General features: G+C 52.0%; 6 protein-coding genes across 6 annotated transcripts; 2 read left to right on the forward strand and 4 right to left on the reverse strand.

Annotated features, from left to right (window-relative positions):
- Window positions 1–480: 480 nt before the first annotated feature.
- On the reverse strand, window positions 481–843 carry H6S33_009891 (uncharacterized protein; the record flags this gene model as incomplete). The annotated part of the gene is made up of 2 exons (XM_044841329.1): window positions 481–639; window positions 724–843. Coding segments are annotated over 2 exons (279 nt in total), but the record flags the coding sequence as incomplete, so codon positions are not given.
- A 326-nt stretch (window positions 844–1,169) lies between these two features.
- H6S33_009892 (uncharacterized protein) lies at window positions 1,170–1,988 on the forward strand (the record flags this gene model as incomplete). Its single annotated transcript, XM_044841336.1, has 3 exons — window positions 1,170–1,478; window positions 1,558–1,851; window positions 1,893–1,988. The coding sequence occupies 3 exons, from the start codon at window positions 1,170–1,172 to the stop codon at window positions 1,986–1,988; spliced, it is 699 nt and encodes a 232-aa protein (XP_044687419.1).
- Window positions 1,989–2,166: 178 nt separating this feature from the next.
- Window positions 2,167–5,734, forward strand: H6S33_009893 (uncharacterized protein; the record flags this gene model as incomplete). The annotated part of the gene is made up of 6 exons (XM_044841337.1): window positions 2,167–2,645; window positions 2,741–3,299; window positions 3,347–3,500; window positions 3,694–3,857; window positions 4,437–5,150; window positions 5,297–5,734. The coding sequence occupies 6 exons, from the start codon at window positions 2,167–2,169 to the stop codon at window positions 5,732–5,734; spliced, it is 2,508 nt and encodes an 835-aa protein (XP_044687420.1).
- Window positions 5,735–7,263: 1,529 nt separating this feature from the next.
- Window positions 7,264–7,965, reverse strand: H6S33_009894 (uncharacterized protein; the record flags this gene model as incomplete). Its single annotated transcript, XM_044841338.1, has 2 exons — window positions 7,264–7,663; window positions 7,727–7,965. 2 exons carry the CDS (start codon window positions 7,963–7,965, stop codon window positions 7,264–7,266), a joined length of 639 nt encoding a protein of 212 aa, XP_044687421.1.
- A 1,460-nt stretch (window positions 7,966–9,425) lies between these two features.
- H6S33_009895 (uncharacterized protein) lies at window positions 9,426–10,701 on the reverse strand (the record flags this gene model as incomplete). Its single annotated transcript, XM_044841339.1, has 3 exons — window positions 9,426–9,854; window positions 9,909–10,514; window positions 10,600–10,701. 3 exons carry the CDS (start codon window positions 10,699–10,701, stop codon window positions 9,426–9,428), a joined length of 1,137 nt encoding a protein of 378 aa, XP_044687422.1.
- An 80-nt stretch (window positions 10,702–10,781) lies between these two features.
- On the reverse strand, window positions 10,782–11,313 carry H6S33_009896 (uncharacterized protein; the record flags this gene model as incomplete). The annotated part of the gene is made up of 2 exons (XM_044841340.1): window positions 10,782–10,887; window positions 10,943–11,313. The coding sequence occupies 2 exons, from the start codon at window positions 11,311–11,313 to the stop codon at window positions 10,782–10,784; spliced, it is 477 nt and encodes a 158-aa protein (XP_044687423.1).
- Between the last annotated feature and the right edge of the window lie 935 nt (window positions 11,314–12,248).

Here is a 12,248-nt window from a genome sequence, read left to right on the forward strand (position 1 = left end):
CATGGCAGAGAATACGCAAGTGTAGGTTTCAAGGGTCATGGCACAGAAATGATCAAAACACGGGTTTACGGACGGAACATGCAGCTCGATCATTGCCAATTACTCATCTAGCTGGTGGGGAATGTCTAAACAGCATATGTTTTTTCTATCCTGTAAGTATCACGGTGAAGCTGTGTACCTATAGAATCAGTACCCCACCACTGATCGCCTACTAACACCCCAATCGTTATCCTCTAAAAAGAAATATTTGTATCTCCCCCTCCCTCTAAAAAAATGTACAATATACTCCCTCCCCCCTCCTCCCCATCTCCCCAAACTACCAAACGGCCTTCTTGACCCCCGGAATATTCCCCTCGCGCGCATTAAGACGGAATTGAAACTACCACACATTAGCCCTCTCCCATTAACCCATCCCCCCCCCCCCCCCCCAACTCTCCTCCCCACCCCAACCCACACCCAGGACCCCCAGAGAAAACTCACCCTCGACACCCTAAAATCCCTCATGACACCCCTCCCCTTCCCGCCCATAATGCAGCGGTTCTTAATCTTCATCGCCGCGTGTTGGTGTCCATCTGCGCCAGCTCGATCATGGCCTTTGTGCGCTGCCTCAGCGGCAGGAGCGTGTTGTGCGAGATGTATCTACCACCACCTCACACCACCATTAGCCTTCTGGGAGCGAGAGAGAGGGGAGGGGGGGGGGGGAGAGGAAGAGTACTTGAGTGCCTGCCGCGTCTGCTCCGCAGCCGCAAAGGCTTCGCGCTTTGCGTGGTCGCGCAGCGTGCGCACGTTGACGTAGCAGCCGAGCTGGAGGCGCTTGCCGAGGAGGGCGGCGGAAGGGAACATATTGCGTGCTGTGGTGTGTGCGTGTGCGTTGTGCGGTCTGCGGTGTGCGGTGTGAGAGCGGGGACGGGAGTGAGTGCTGCTGTGGGAGAGAGTGTCGGAGGTGCCGGGTGTGGCGGGGTGAGGTGAGGTGAGGTTGTGGGATGAAAAGGTGGCGCATGCAGGGGCCGGCCGGTGTGCGGACTAACGCCTTTTTGAGAGATTGATAAGCAGGGAAATGATTAATTATCTACACCTAGCTACATACATAAAAACCGAGCTCTCCCGGCCACAGCTCTCACCACCACCACCACCACCACCGCCCCAAAACCACCGCTCACATACGCAAAATGGCCGCACCACTAAAGCTCCTCTTCCTGCACGGCTACACGCAATCCGGCCCTCTCTTCCACGCAAAAACCAAAGCGCTCGAAAAGCTGCTCCTCAAGTCGCTCCCGGCCGGCACAACACTCACCTTCCCGACGGCGCCGCACCTGCTCAAGCTCTCCGACCTGCCCGGCCACACGCCCGCCAGCAACGAGGGCGGCGAGGAGCAGAGCGCGGACAACTGGGCGTGGTGGCGGCGCAGCGATGCGACGGGGGAGTACACGGGGCTGGACGAGACGTGGGCGTTCTTGAGTAAGCTGCTGGACAGCGAGGTTAGTTCTCTCTTCTCGATGCCGGAGCAGTAGCTAGTAGGCTGTGTGAGGACTAATTGCAGTACGTGTGAACCACCAGGCCCCTTCGACGGCTGCATCGGCTTCTCGCAAGGCGGCGCCCTCACCTCCCTCCTCGCCTCCCTCCTCGAGCCCTCGCACGCCCCCTCCCGCCCCGCCGCCTTCACAACACCCCACCCGCCCTTCCGCTTCGGCATCGTGTACAGCGGCTTCCGCGCGCCCGGCCCGCGCTACGACTACTTCTACGAGCCCAAGATCGCCACGCCGACGCTGCACTTTATCGGCTCGCTGGACACGGTCGTGGATGAGGCGCGAAGCCTCGCGTTGGTCCAGGAGTATGCCGGGGCCGAGGGTCGTGTATCATCCCGGCGGACACTATTGCCCGCGGGGAGGCAGTTTGCGAATGTGGCGGTCGGGTTTGTGAGGGAGCATATGAAGCCGGTGGAGGTGGTGGAGGAGGTGGGGGTGGAGGATATGGATGTGCCGTTTTGATTTGAGGTATACTTGGGTTGGTTGGATAGATAGATCTTGATATACAGAAATAGAATATATACCGCTTGATACATATGTGGAAACTGGACTGCAAAAGGTGTTGAATTAATTGTAGTCCTGAGCACTGCCAATGATTATTTAGAAACCCTAACCCACGGTCATGGTCCGGTGAGCAGGAATGCCCGCCCACCACGAGTTATTTCCACAACGAAGTGTCTCTGGACAACGTGGCTGTGCCAGGCCAAGGGCCTTTTATCCAGAGAGATCGCCCCTCTCATCCAAACCATCCTTCTCAGCTTCCATCTCTCTGATCTTAGAGGTATGGCATCACACATATACAGCGTCTACGCCCTTCAGCATCCCATCTCTCTGGTTTGCATCATCCTCTCCATGTGTGCTCGACGATGGCTTCTCTCTGAAGCGGATGGTTTGGGGACACTTCAAGCTCACCTCCTACTGGTCAGATTCGTCTGGGGCCAATGTTTGTCTAGGATGGCTGCTCTGGAATGTTAATCAGCCGGCTTGGCTACATCTCTGCAGGGAAGACGAGATCCGGGATCAATCGATAGCTATGAGTTTTGCGGCACAGGAGAGCACTCGTACTCTCAACCGTCAGCACCAACACTTCTCCAAACAATCCAATCAGCGACATATAAGGTATCCAAAACTAAAACTACAAAAACCCACCACAGCCCAGCCCACACCCACCCTCACCACACCATACCACACACCCACCACTACTTCCTAAACAGCCCCAAAACCGGCCCCACCACAAACAGCACCCACAGATCCCACCACATATGCACCCACTTCCTAACCGCCGCCTCAACGATTCAGCGCCCTCACAAGCCTCCTCGAAAACACCTCCACCTCCTCCATCTCGCCCACACCCATCTCCATCACGCCCCACTGCCCCTCGGCGCCACACACAGACTCCTCCCCATCACCCCCCGCTCACACACGACCTCGCCGCCGCCTCCACCACATCCTCCACCAGCGCCCTCTACCAGCCCCGCCAGCATCATCCGCCCACCCAGCGGCAAAATCGCGTATCCACAAAATACGACACACAATATTCATCCGCACCCCGTCGCGCGCGGGACGGATACAGCCTTAGCGAGCGGAAGAAGCCGAGGCCGCGTGCTTGCTCGCGGAATATACCGCCATCGCGGGGCCGGCGGCGAACGAGGCGAGGCTGCCGAGGAAGAGGAGGTGGCGGTCCTGCCTGCGGGCGTGCTCTTGAGGTGGTGGAGGGCGAGGCGGGCGGTGAAGATTGCGCCCGTTGATGTTGAACGTCGATTGTTGTTGTCGGTGGCTCTGGCGGGTCGGTGTCGGGGGACCCGGTGGGGGACTCGAAGTGGCCGATCTCGCCGACGCCGGCGTTGGCGATTATGGTGTTGAGGTGGCCGGAGGGGGAGAGGGCGAGGGCGGAGCGGAAGAAGGGCGCATTGGGAGGGGTAGGAGACGACGTCGACGTGGAGGAAGTGCAGGCTGTGGAGCAGGCAGACAGAGGTGAGTATACATGCACCCTTCCATCTAAACCGAGGGCATTGGGCGATATATACTTCTCATTCCCCGTCGACTCCCGCAGGTCCTTGATCAGCGCCTCGCCGCGCGCCGTGTTTACATCCCCTATCACCACCGTCGCGCTTTCACAATCGCTACCTGTCAGAGGATACACCACTACAACACACTGACAGTGCAGGCATACCCGAGCGGTGCGAACCGACGCAGCATACCCTCGCCGATACCGCTGGCGCCGCCGGTATCACGATGGTGCTGCCCTGGACGGTGCTCTCGTCGTACGGCTTGCTCAGGTCAATGGGCGTCTGCGAGTACAGGGCTTCGGTCGGGCGTGAGGCCGAAGGGGTGGGTTGACATTTTGTGTGGTATGGTATGGTATGGTATGGTACGGTATGTGTATTAAGGTTGTTAGGTTTGTGAGATATGGTATCAGAGATGTTCAAACTGGCAATTAGAGAGAGTTATAGAATTCAGAAGGGCTCAAGTGTCAAGAGATACTGAAGATAAGGGGGAAGAGAGGAGAGAGGTGAGGGATTTTCATTCATGGCTGGCTGGAGGCTGGAGCTTAAGAGTAGAGCTGAGAGGAGCCGGCCGGCCACGGCCATATCTGGGGGTGAAGAAGAAAATCTGCATATGATTTGATTGCACATGATTGTGGGTGTCCCTGGGCCGCTCAATCCCTGGGCCCCTGCATGGGGCATCAATTTTGGCAGCTGACAGTGTAGCTGAGCTTGATGGCTGAGGATGGAGGGAGGTGTGCAGATGGATCAGATTAGATTAGATTAGACAGCTAGATTCAGCGCTAGATTGCAGATAAGATAAGAGATAGCAGACCGCTGAGGGCAGCAACGACCGAGTGAGATCTGACGACACAGAAGTTCATTGTTACTGGAGACAGCAATTGCCCTATCTAACTAACTGCAGAACCCAACACCCAACACCCCCAATTGCAGCAATGTCGATGGCCTCCAGAGCTGTCCCCAGGGCCCGTCTCCCTCTCCCTCTCCTGCTCCGCCCGCCGACCGCCCGCCCGCTCTCCTTCCTGCAACCGCCACACCCGCCGCCCCCGCCTCCCCTACCTCCTCCGCCGCCACGCCCCGCCGCAAACCACGCCCCTCCCCCGCCTCACGCTCCACAACACCGGCAACCACCCGCGCCTCATCTCCGACAAGACGCGCGAATACCTGCTCCGCGAGTCCCTCATCGCCGCCCGCATCGTCGTCGTCGGCTACACCGCAATCTTCGCCACAACTGTCCTCAGCCTTCGCCGGCGCCATGCTCTACGTCGAAAGCACGCACCCAACACCGCCCGCGCTGCCCCCGCACCGCCCGCCTCGGGATCACACTTCGCCCGCGTGCTCCAGCGCTTCACGAGCCAGGCAATGGCTCGCCGTCGAGGTCCTCCGCGACACGGTGCAGCGCATGCCGGCCTGGGAGGGCCAGAGCGCGCAGTGGCGGCGCGGGTACATCACGGCCATGAAGCTCCTTGCCGAGCTCCTCGAGGAGGAGGATCAGTATGCCGAGGCGCGCGAGTGGTATCAGCGTATCCTGGACACGCCGCGGGAGAGCGACGATGCGGAGTGGGCGGACCTCAAGGTCGCTGCTGCGCTCCGGGCTAGCAGCATTGCGGCCTTTATGGTGATCTGGAGGGCGCGGAGAAGGCGCTGAGGAAGGGTGTTGAGTGTACGGTGCCGCCGGGGGGACTCGGAGGTGTTTCCGGGGTCGGTGGACGGGTGAAGCGCTGACGGAGCTGGGCGTGGTTTTATGCGCGCTGTGGGAGGGAGCCAGAGGCGTTGGAGATCTTTACGAGGGTGTTGGCGGCAAGGAGGAGGGTGCCGCCGCCGGCTGACCCTGCTGATTCAAAGGCTGCGGAGGCAGTCAGTGATCCGTGTGCGGAGGCTGTGACGATGGCTTACATTGGGGAGGTCATGTTTTCCATGGGGGACCGCCAGCAGGGAGTTGCGTGGAGTAAAGAAGCGTATGATCGGAGTGAGCCATTGGCGCAGTTGCGAGGAAAGTGCAAGGAGTGTGCGTTGGTTGCAGCAAAGAACATCGCTGCTATGATTGAGCTTATGGAAGAGGGGCAGAAGGAACAGAAGGAGAAAAAGAGCAGGTGGAGCTTGTTTTCGGGGGCCAGTGGAGCGGAAGAGAAGGAGAATTTGGAAGAGTGGGAGAACAGGGTGTTGAGGCTGGAAAGTATTCGGGCCACGAAAGGGGCTTAGACCTGGTAATTGTATATCGTGGGAATATCCCCTCGCCGTGAAAATATTTAATTCTGTGGGAATAATATTCCCGGTGTTCTGGCGTTTCTGCTTCTTCTGGGTCCATATTTTATCTGCTTCTCTTCTTATAACCCACTTGTAATGAGCCTATCTGTCAACCAAGAGCATAGGTGAATGAACATTTACCAATATGAATTATATTACCGGGGAGATGCCGAGAGCAAAATTCCTCAGTATGATATTCCTATTAAACGTCGAATGACAGTTCATGCGATTTCAAAATGATAGCAAGCCTAACCTCACATCCAATCGAAATCAGATAGTAGACACTTTGCATGTTGATATTGAGAACCTATATATATCTGGTTCTCTGATAATATAACGAGGATCTGCTCAATTAGCCAGATAATTCGGTCTTAGATACTCCTACTCGAATCCCTCGCATTACTTTTTCACCGACTAAACAGAGCTATGCTATCGATACCTTAGCCTTACAAGACAGCACCCACAATCCATCCAGTGTAGGAGGTGTTTCGGGAGAAGTAGTAATGATGATGGTTGAATTAGGAGGTTCGGAGGGAACCTTCTTAAGTACTCTACTGGTGTGTCATAGTGACTACACGTCTCCTCTAGCTCTGCCACGACATCCGTAACTACTATTGTACACATTGCTATAGCTATTAACGGCTCCCTACATCCAGTACCATAGTATCGATATTATGTTGCAGTAGCGAGCTCTCTTTCTCTTGACTGGACAAATCCCACCAGATATTCACTTCTATAACGTACATGCACATATTAGTAGCTACATGTAATTTCAATGCTAGAACTTACCAGTTAATTCTCAGCACACGGACTCCAAATCATTTAAATGGTCTTAACAAACCCCTTCACTTGAACCCAAAATGCATCTTAGTCATAAGAAATCGGCTCTGTACGAGCTATAGTAATATCCCATAGAATATCGGTCCCGTAGATGTATACGGTCATATTCTAAGCGAAGTTGTTAGCAAAGCAGCAGTTAATTTATGTGTTAATATCCAATGGTCGACTTGAACCCATTAACCCAGGGCCTATAGTGGGCCTATAGTGGAGCCCGTTCTGCATATAGTGGACAGCATAGAATACGATATATGGCCCGGTCGAGTCTACATGCTCGACGGATCCAATTGCTCGAGTACGTAGGTACTTACTAGTAGCCATGATACATGTATTACTACATGTAAGTAGTACCGTGCATGAGTTTCAATACATATTAGATAGAGATACATGCAAGGTGAGAAAGGTGTATATCAATGGAAAGGTGGGTGGTTTACTTAAGTTGGTATTTACATGTAGTACATGTATTTGACCATGTTTTCTCTCCCCGCAATCCTAGCAGAAGGCGTCTATCATATGTGGTTAAAACTTCTTAAACGTATTCACCCCAAGACTATAGTATATAAAGTTGTTTGATAGTTTTTTATTATTATTTCTTTCTAGACACACAAGCATTACAAAGAACATTCCGCAAATGTGAAAACAGGGCCCTATCCGCACGTCACCTTACTCATCTGGAGCCAGGTGTTTTCCTTCACCTGCTCCCTTCTGCCCGCCGCATCCACAACGACCACATCCACATCCACCTCCTCTTCGCTCGGCTCCTCCAACGCCTCAAACTGGCTCTTCACCAGCGTCGCCTCGAAAAAGTGGCCCTTCCTCCCCTTGACCCGCTCCATCACAACCTCGCTCGTCAAGCGCAGGTAAACGAACCTCACTTGCACATCATCGCTCACATTCCTCATGATATCGCGGTACTTCTTCTTGAGACACGAGCAGGCAACCACAGCCCCTCCCGGAGTGGCAACCGCAGCATCACGGAGAGCGTTGAGCCAGCCCCACCGGTCATCGTCCGTGAGCGGTATGCCGGCACTCATCTTTTGATATTCGCTGGGGGGTGAAACTGCACGAGCTGTCAGCACTACGTCAACCATAGAGAGCTAGCTAGGGAACATTACATCGTCGCCTTCGATATAGAGGAGGTTGAGCTTCGCTGAGAGGAAGGAGGCAATGGTGGATTTTCCGCAGCCGCCTGGGCCAATAATATACCATATAGTGCGCATGACTGGTGTTTGAGAATTTGGGGATTCCATGTCGTTGTTATCACTGCTATTAATGCTCGTGATGGTGGGCTCTAGGAGCTGCCGCATAAGTAGGTTCGAGTGACATCGTGTGATTCTATTGCGGGACATGGAATCATTGGGGTTCACGATGATGCATGAGGGCAGATAATGACTCTCTATAAACGAATAAACAAAGCATATACATTCCTACCTGGATTCTGTGCGGAGCATTAACCCCCACGCATCTTAACCTATAAATTCGCCAATATATAGAACAGAAATTCATCAGCCGCGTCCGGATGTCGCACGGCTTACAACTACCATTGGAGATAGTTTCTATAGTCTTCTCTCAAACCATCTCCCAGCCCTGCACTCCACGAGCTCGGCTAATGATAATTCCCGAGTGGTCAGCAAGAAAAAAAAATTAGGTTGGGACATTGGAATATAGGCTACTTTGAGACGATACGGGTACCTACAGACTGTTTGCGCGACGCACAGTCCTTGAAATTCTAAACGAGTGACTGCACGGCACAGTGGGGGAAGTTGGTGCAATATCCCCTACAACCTCCCCCCCCACTCTTGTAAGACTCTAAGTCTTAAAATCCTGACGCTTGTATTAAACTTCTCTGCTGAGGGAGTACATCGGGAGAAATCATCAGGCATCACTCGCATATAGAAACCCGCGCTAAGCCATATCCTTATCCCTGTCTAGTCTATATAACGTTAGTAACCCTGTAGGTGGTCGGCGCTATTGCGGCATCCCAGCACACAAACTGTTCAAGACTTGCTAGAAATGAAACAACAAGCGCTAATAGCTCAGTTGGGAGAGCGTCAGACTGAAGTTGATCAGTCACAAATCTGAAGGTCACCCGTTCGATCCGGGTTTGGCGCATTGCATTTTTTTCCTACTCTTCCTTCTTGAATCGTCAAAATTACTATTATATGAACTTGCTCATATAGGCATAGCACGGGTGAAAAAGTAACAAACCGGTTCGTTTTAGGTCTTAGTCGTCTACCACGCCATCTTAACACGCTACTATTTTCTTCTACCCGTATCCAATTCAGTTCAAAAATTGCTTTTTTTTTCCCTTGCTACATAAAACTTTCATGCCCCCGAAACTCAATGCATCGTATGCCACATATTGATCCCTAAATAACCAAACTTACAAGAAGAAGAGAAAATCAAACCTGCGCCTAAGAAATGAATTGAAAAAAGAATAAAAAAGCAATCAACGCCATAAACTTGAACACCCGGGTCCTGCCCTTACGAAAAGTGCAGACGAAAACTACAAACGAAAACGCGCCCGCCCGTCCGCCCGCCCGAGAAATGAACATGGGGCCATGAAAAAACAAAGCTCCCGAAAAATTACTAAAGCAGTAAAATGCATACAATAAAAGCTAAAAAGAAAAAAAATAAAAAATAAAATAAAAGAAATGTCTTAGGAAAAATGCAACGGCAGTTATTACGGAAATAGTTCGCGAGCAACTTTACTCAAGTCTGATAAGGCCAATTCCTCAGTCCTTGATTGCACCCAATCCTCAGTACGCAACAGGGCCCATTTAGCGAGAATCGTAAAAACCCGTAGTCTTCAGCAAAGTCCGGATCTTTTGCAGCAAGCTCTCTGCAGCCGCTGAACTCGAGGTATTGAAGTGCAATTAAGCTGGCCCAGATTGCCGTTGCGGGCCCATTTGCGGATGTCTGGGAGCATGAGGGACTGTTCGTGTTGCTGAAGGGTCGAAAGTGGAATGCCTATTGTCCTGGAGAAGGATTCGTTGAGCTCTAGAAACATACTCGACGAGTTTCGGAGCTGATCATCGAGTTCGTGGACGAGAGTGCGGGGGTCTACTGGTACTAGCTGTCTCTGTTGCAGCTTGAAGGGCGAGGTATTGTGCGGGGAATATTGTGGTGTTGATGGAGGTGTTAGAAGCATTGATTTGGTTGAGGATGAGGTTGCTGAAGCTCGTCGGGGGATGTTGACGACAGCTGCCCGGGTTGGTGATACGGCTTGAGCAGTCTCCTAAATTGGATCTTAGCACTGGAATATGGGACGAAAGATCGGTGAGAAACGTACCACAGAGGAATCATAGAAGGTTCCAACGGTTAAACGAGGTGTATGAGGTCCATCCGAAAGTTCCCCTTCAGAGTAAAAGACTTCGTTTGAGTCTTCAGGATCCGAGTCGTCATACCAGGTAAACCGAGAGGACACATAGGAATCCATTGAATCTCGAACTCTTGTCCACTCTGCAACTAACTCCATCGACGGAACGCTCTCTAAGCAGTCGTAGAAGATCTCCTCCCCCTCCACTTCCTCTTCCTTTTCGTTGTCGGCTTCGTCCTCCTCTCCATACACATACGTTCCTTCCACCCCATACACCTCACCTTCCTCCATGTCTTCATCCTCCTGATCACCGTAGTTACTTCCATTATCGCTTTCGGCAAAAAGGAACGACCGCCCCGCAAAGTGATCATCATCATCGTCGTCTTCAGCATCGCACCATGTTATTCCTGTAGTGCAGCTCCGAGATTCGTAGTCCTGGTAACTCGGAGTGTGACACTCCGATACATCTGTCCCATCATTCTGGAAACACTCGCTAAAATCTGTAAACCCTCCCTCCGATTCCGAATCGTGATCTGAAAAATTCTCGGTAAAGAAGGTGAGCTGGAAATCGTCGTTTCCCTGTTACGTGTTCAATATCAGCCGCTGGACCAAACTGAAATTCCCTAAAACATATGTATAGAAGATAGCTATCATAGACACTTACTGGAACAACTGGCTCATTAACTTCGATTGTCGCTGTATTTAATTCGATATCCGTGCTTATCGAGTGTGAATCGGAACGCACATCCAGGATCTGGCCAGGCATGGCCGACTCAACGTTGAAGGAAAATATCGTAGCGTTTTCCACTGGATACATCTCATGAGCTCTTGTCACCATTCCCCCCTTTAGGGACGAAGGAAGAGGAACGGAGAGGTGGACAGCATTTCTTCGACAACTGTTTCATAAATGTAGCTGGCATACACGTCAGAAGGTGCTTCCGGTTGCTGCTGGCTGCAGCAGATAAATAAAGGAACATGCGGATCGGAAGAACAGAGACAACACCAACCGAATAAATATGACCGCGTCCTTTCCAGCCTCCACACGCCCAACGTTACACTGGAAGAACGAGCCGAAATGTAATATATTCGAGCATTTTCTAGGCTCGAGTCGCTCTTCGGGATCCCCCGATATCAATTTGTCGGTACACCTTTCGATACTACAATCGATGAAAGTTACAGAAGAGTCTTCGGCGAGACGACAGTGGAACACCGCATCTGCAAAGTCGTTCTGGGATGTATTCTGGAACAAGAACCCCAGGGATACAAGGTTTCGAAGTCCATGTATTGACACCTCAACAGAGCAATGGATAAGTGAAGCCGGGCAAGCCGTACCCCTCTCGTCGTAGAGTCCGGTGAAAGGCATATTACTTAGGGCCATTGTATATATTCCTTCTCCCGGAAAAAACAAGCTCAGGCTGATCGGAACTCTCGAGGAAATGCAGGTAAAAAGAGTGAATATCACCGGAAGAAACCCTTTGCTTGCTACGTTTGACTCGACAGCACAGAAGGAAAAAAATAAATGTCCAAGTCACTGCAGTTCCCATCGCAAGGAGTCGGGACAGGTTTCTTATACATTTGCCTCAACCAGGCCGCAAAGAGAGATGATTGCGGCATCAATAGTTCCTACCCACCACTTGGAGCACTGCAAGGGCCATTGAGCGCGAGACGGCGAATCGCACCAAGCAAAGTGGAGATCACAAAGGCTACCCCGCAAGAGTTTTTTCACCGTAAGCTGCAAGACAGATTGGAGGTTGGGTTTTGTGTGTGGACCAGCCAGCTGCTCGACATCAACAACGCCCCCAGACCCCTGTTCTCGATTTGGATTGGTCCCAGCTTAGAACCTGTCGGTGTTCTCGGTAACCATCCCAGAAAAAGCCACACGCCGATCTTTCGGTGCAAGGTTTCTTCAAACGTTCTTACCATGATACGATGCAAGGCAGCAAACCGTGAAACAATAGAGTATATCTACCTACTCTCGTGAGGTATTGATCCCCTTCATATATTTACTTTGCCTTACGGGCCGAAATATCATCCACTGAAGGCATTGTGCAATGTACACATCCTCTAGGCTTCCTTTGTGGCAAATGCCCTATCGAGCGTAAGTTGAAGTTGTGCGCACAAAAAAGAAGACGTGAGCACGGAAATTGCTCGTTCTATGAATACTGTAAACGAAACAAAGTGTTTGAACGTAATTTGTCGGAAGGCAAAGTTGCCTAGGAAACGTGCATTATTGTCATCGCGCTTAATAGAGTCTTGATGTTGGTGGCTTTTCCAACAGAGACAGACAGGCGCTGGGGCCTCACCTTAAACGTT

The sequence above is a fragment of the Morchella sextelata genome (genome assembly GCF_020137385.1).
Source record: "Morchella sextelata strain SCLS chromosome Unknown scls_37, whole genome shotgun sequence".
NCBI classification, from domain to species: domain Eukaryota; kingdom Fungi; phylum Ascomycota; class Pezizomycetes; order Pezizales; family Morchellaceae; genus Morchella; species Morchella sextelata.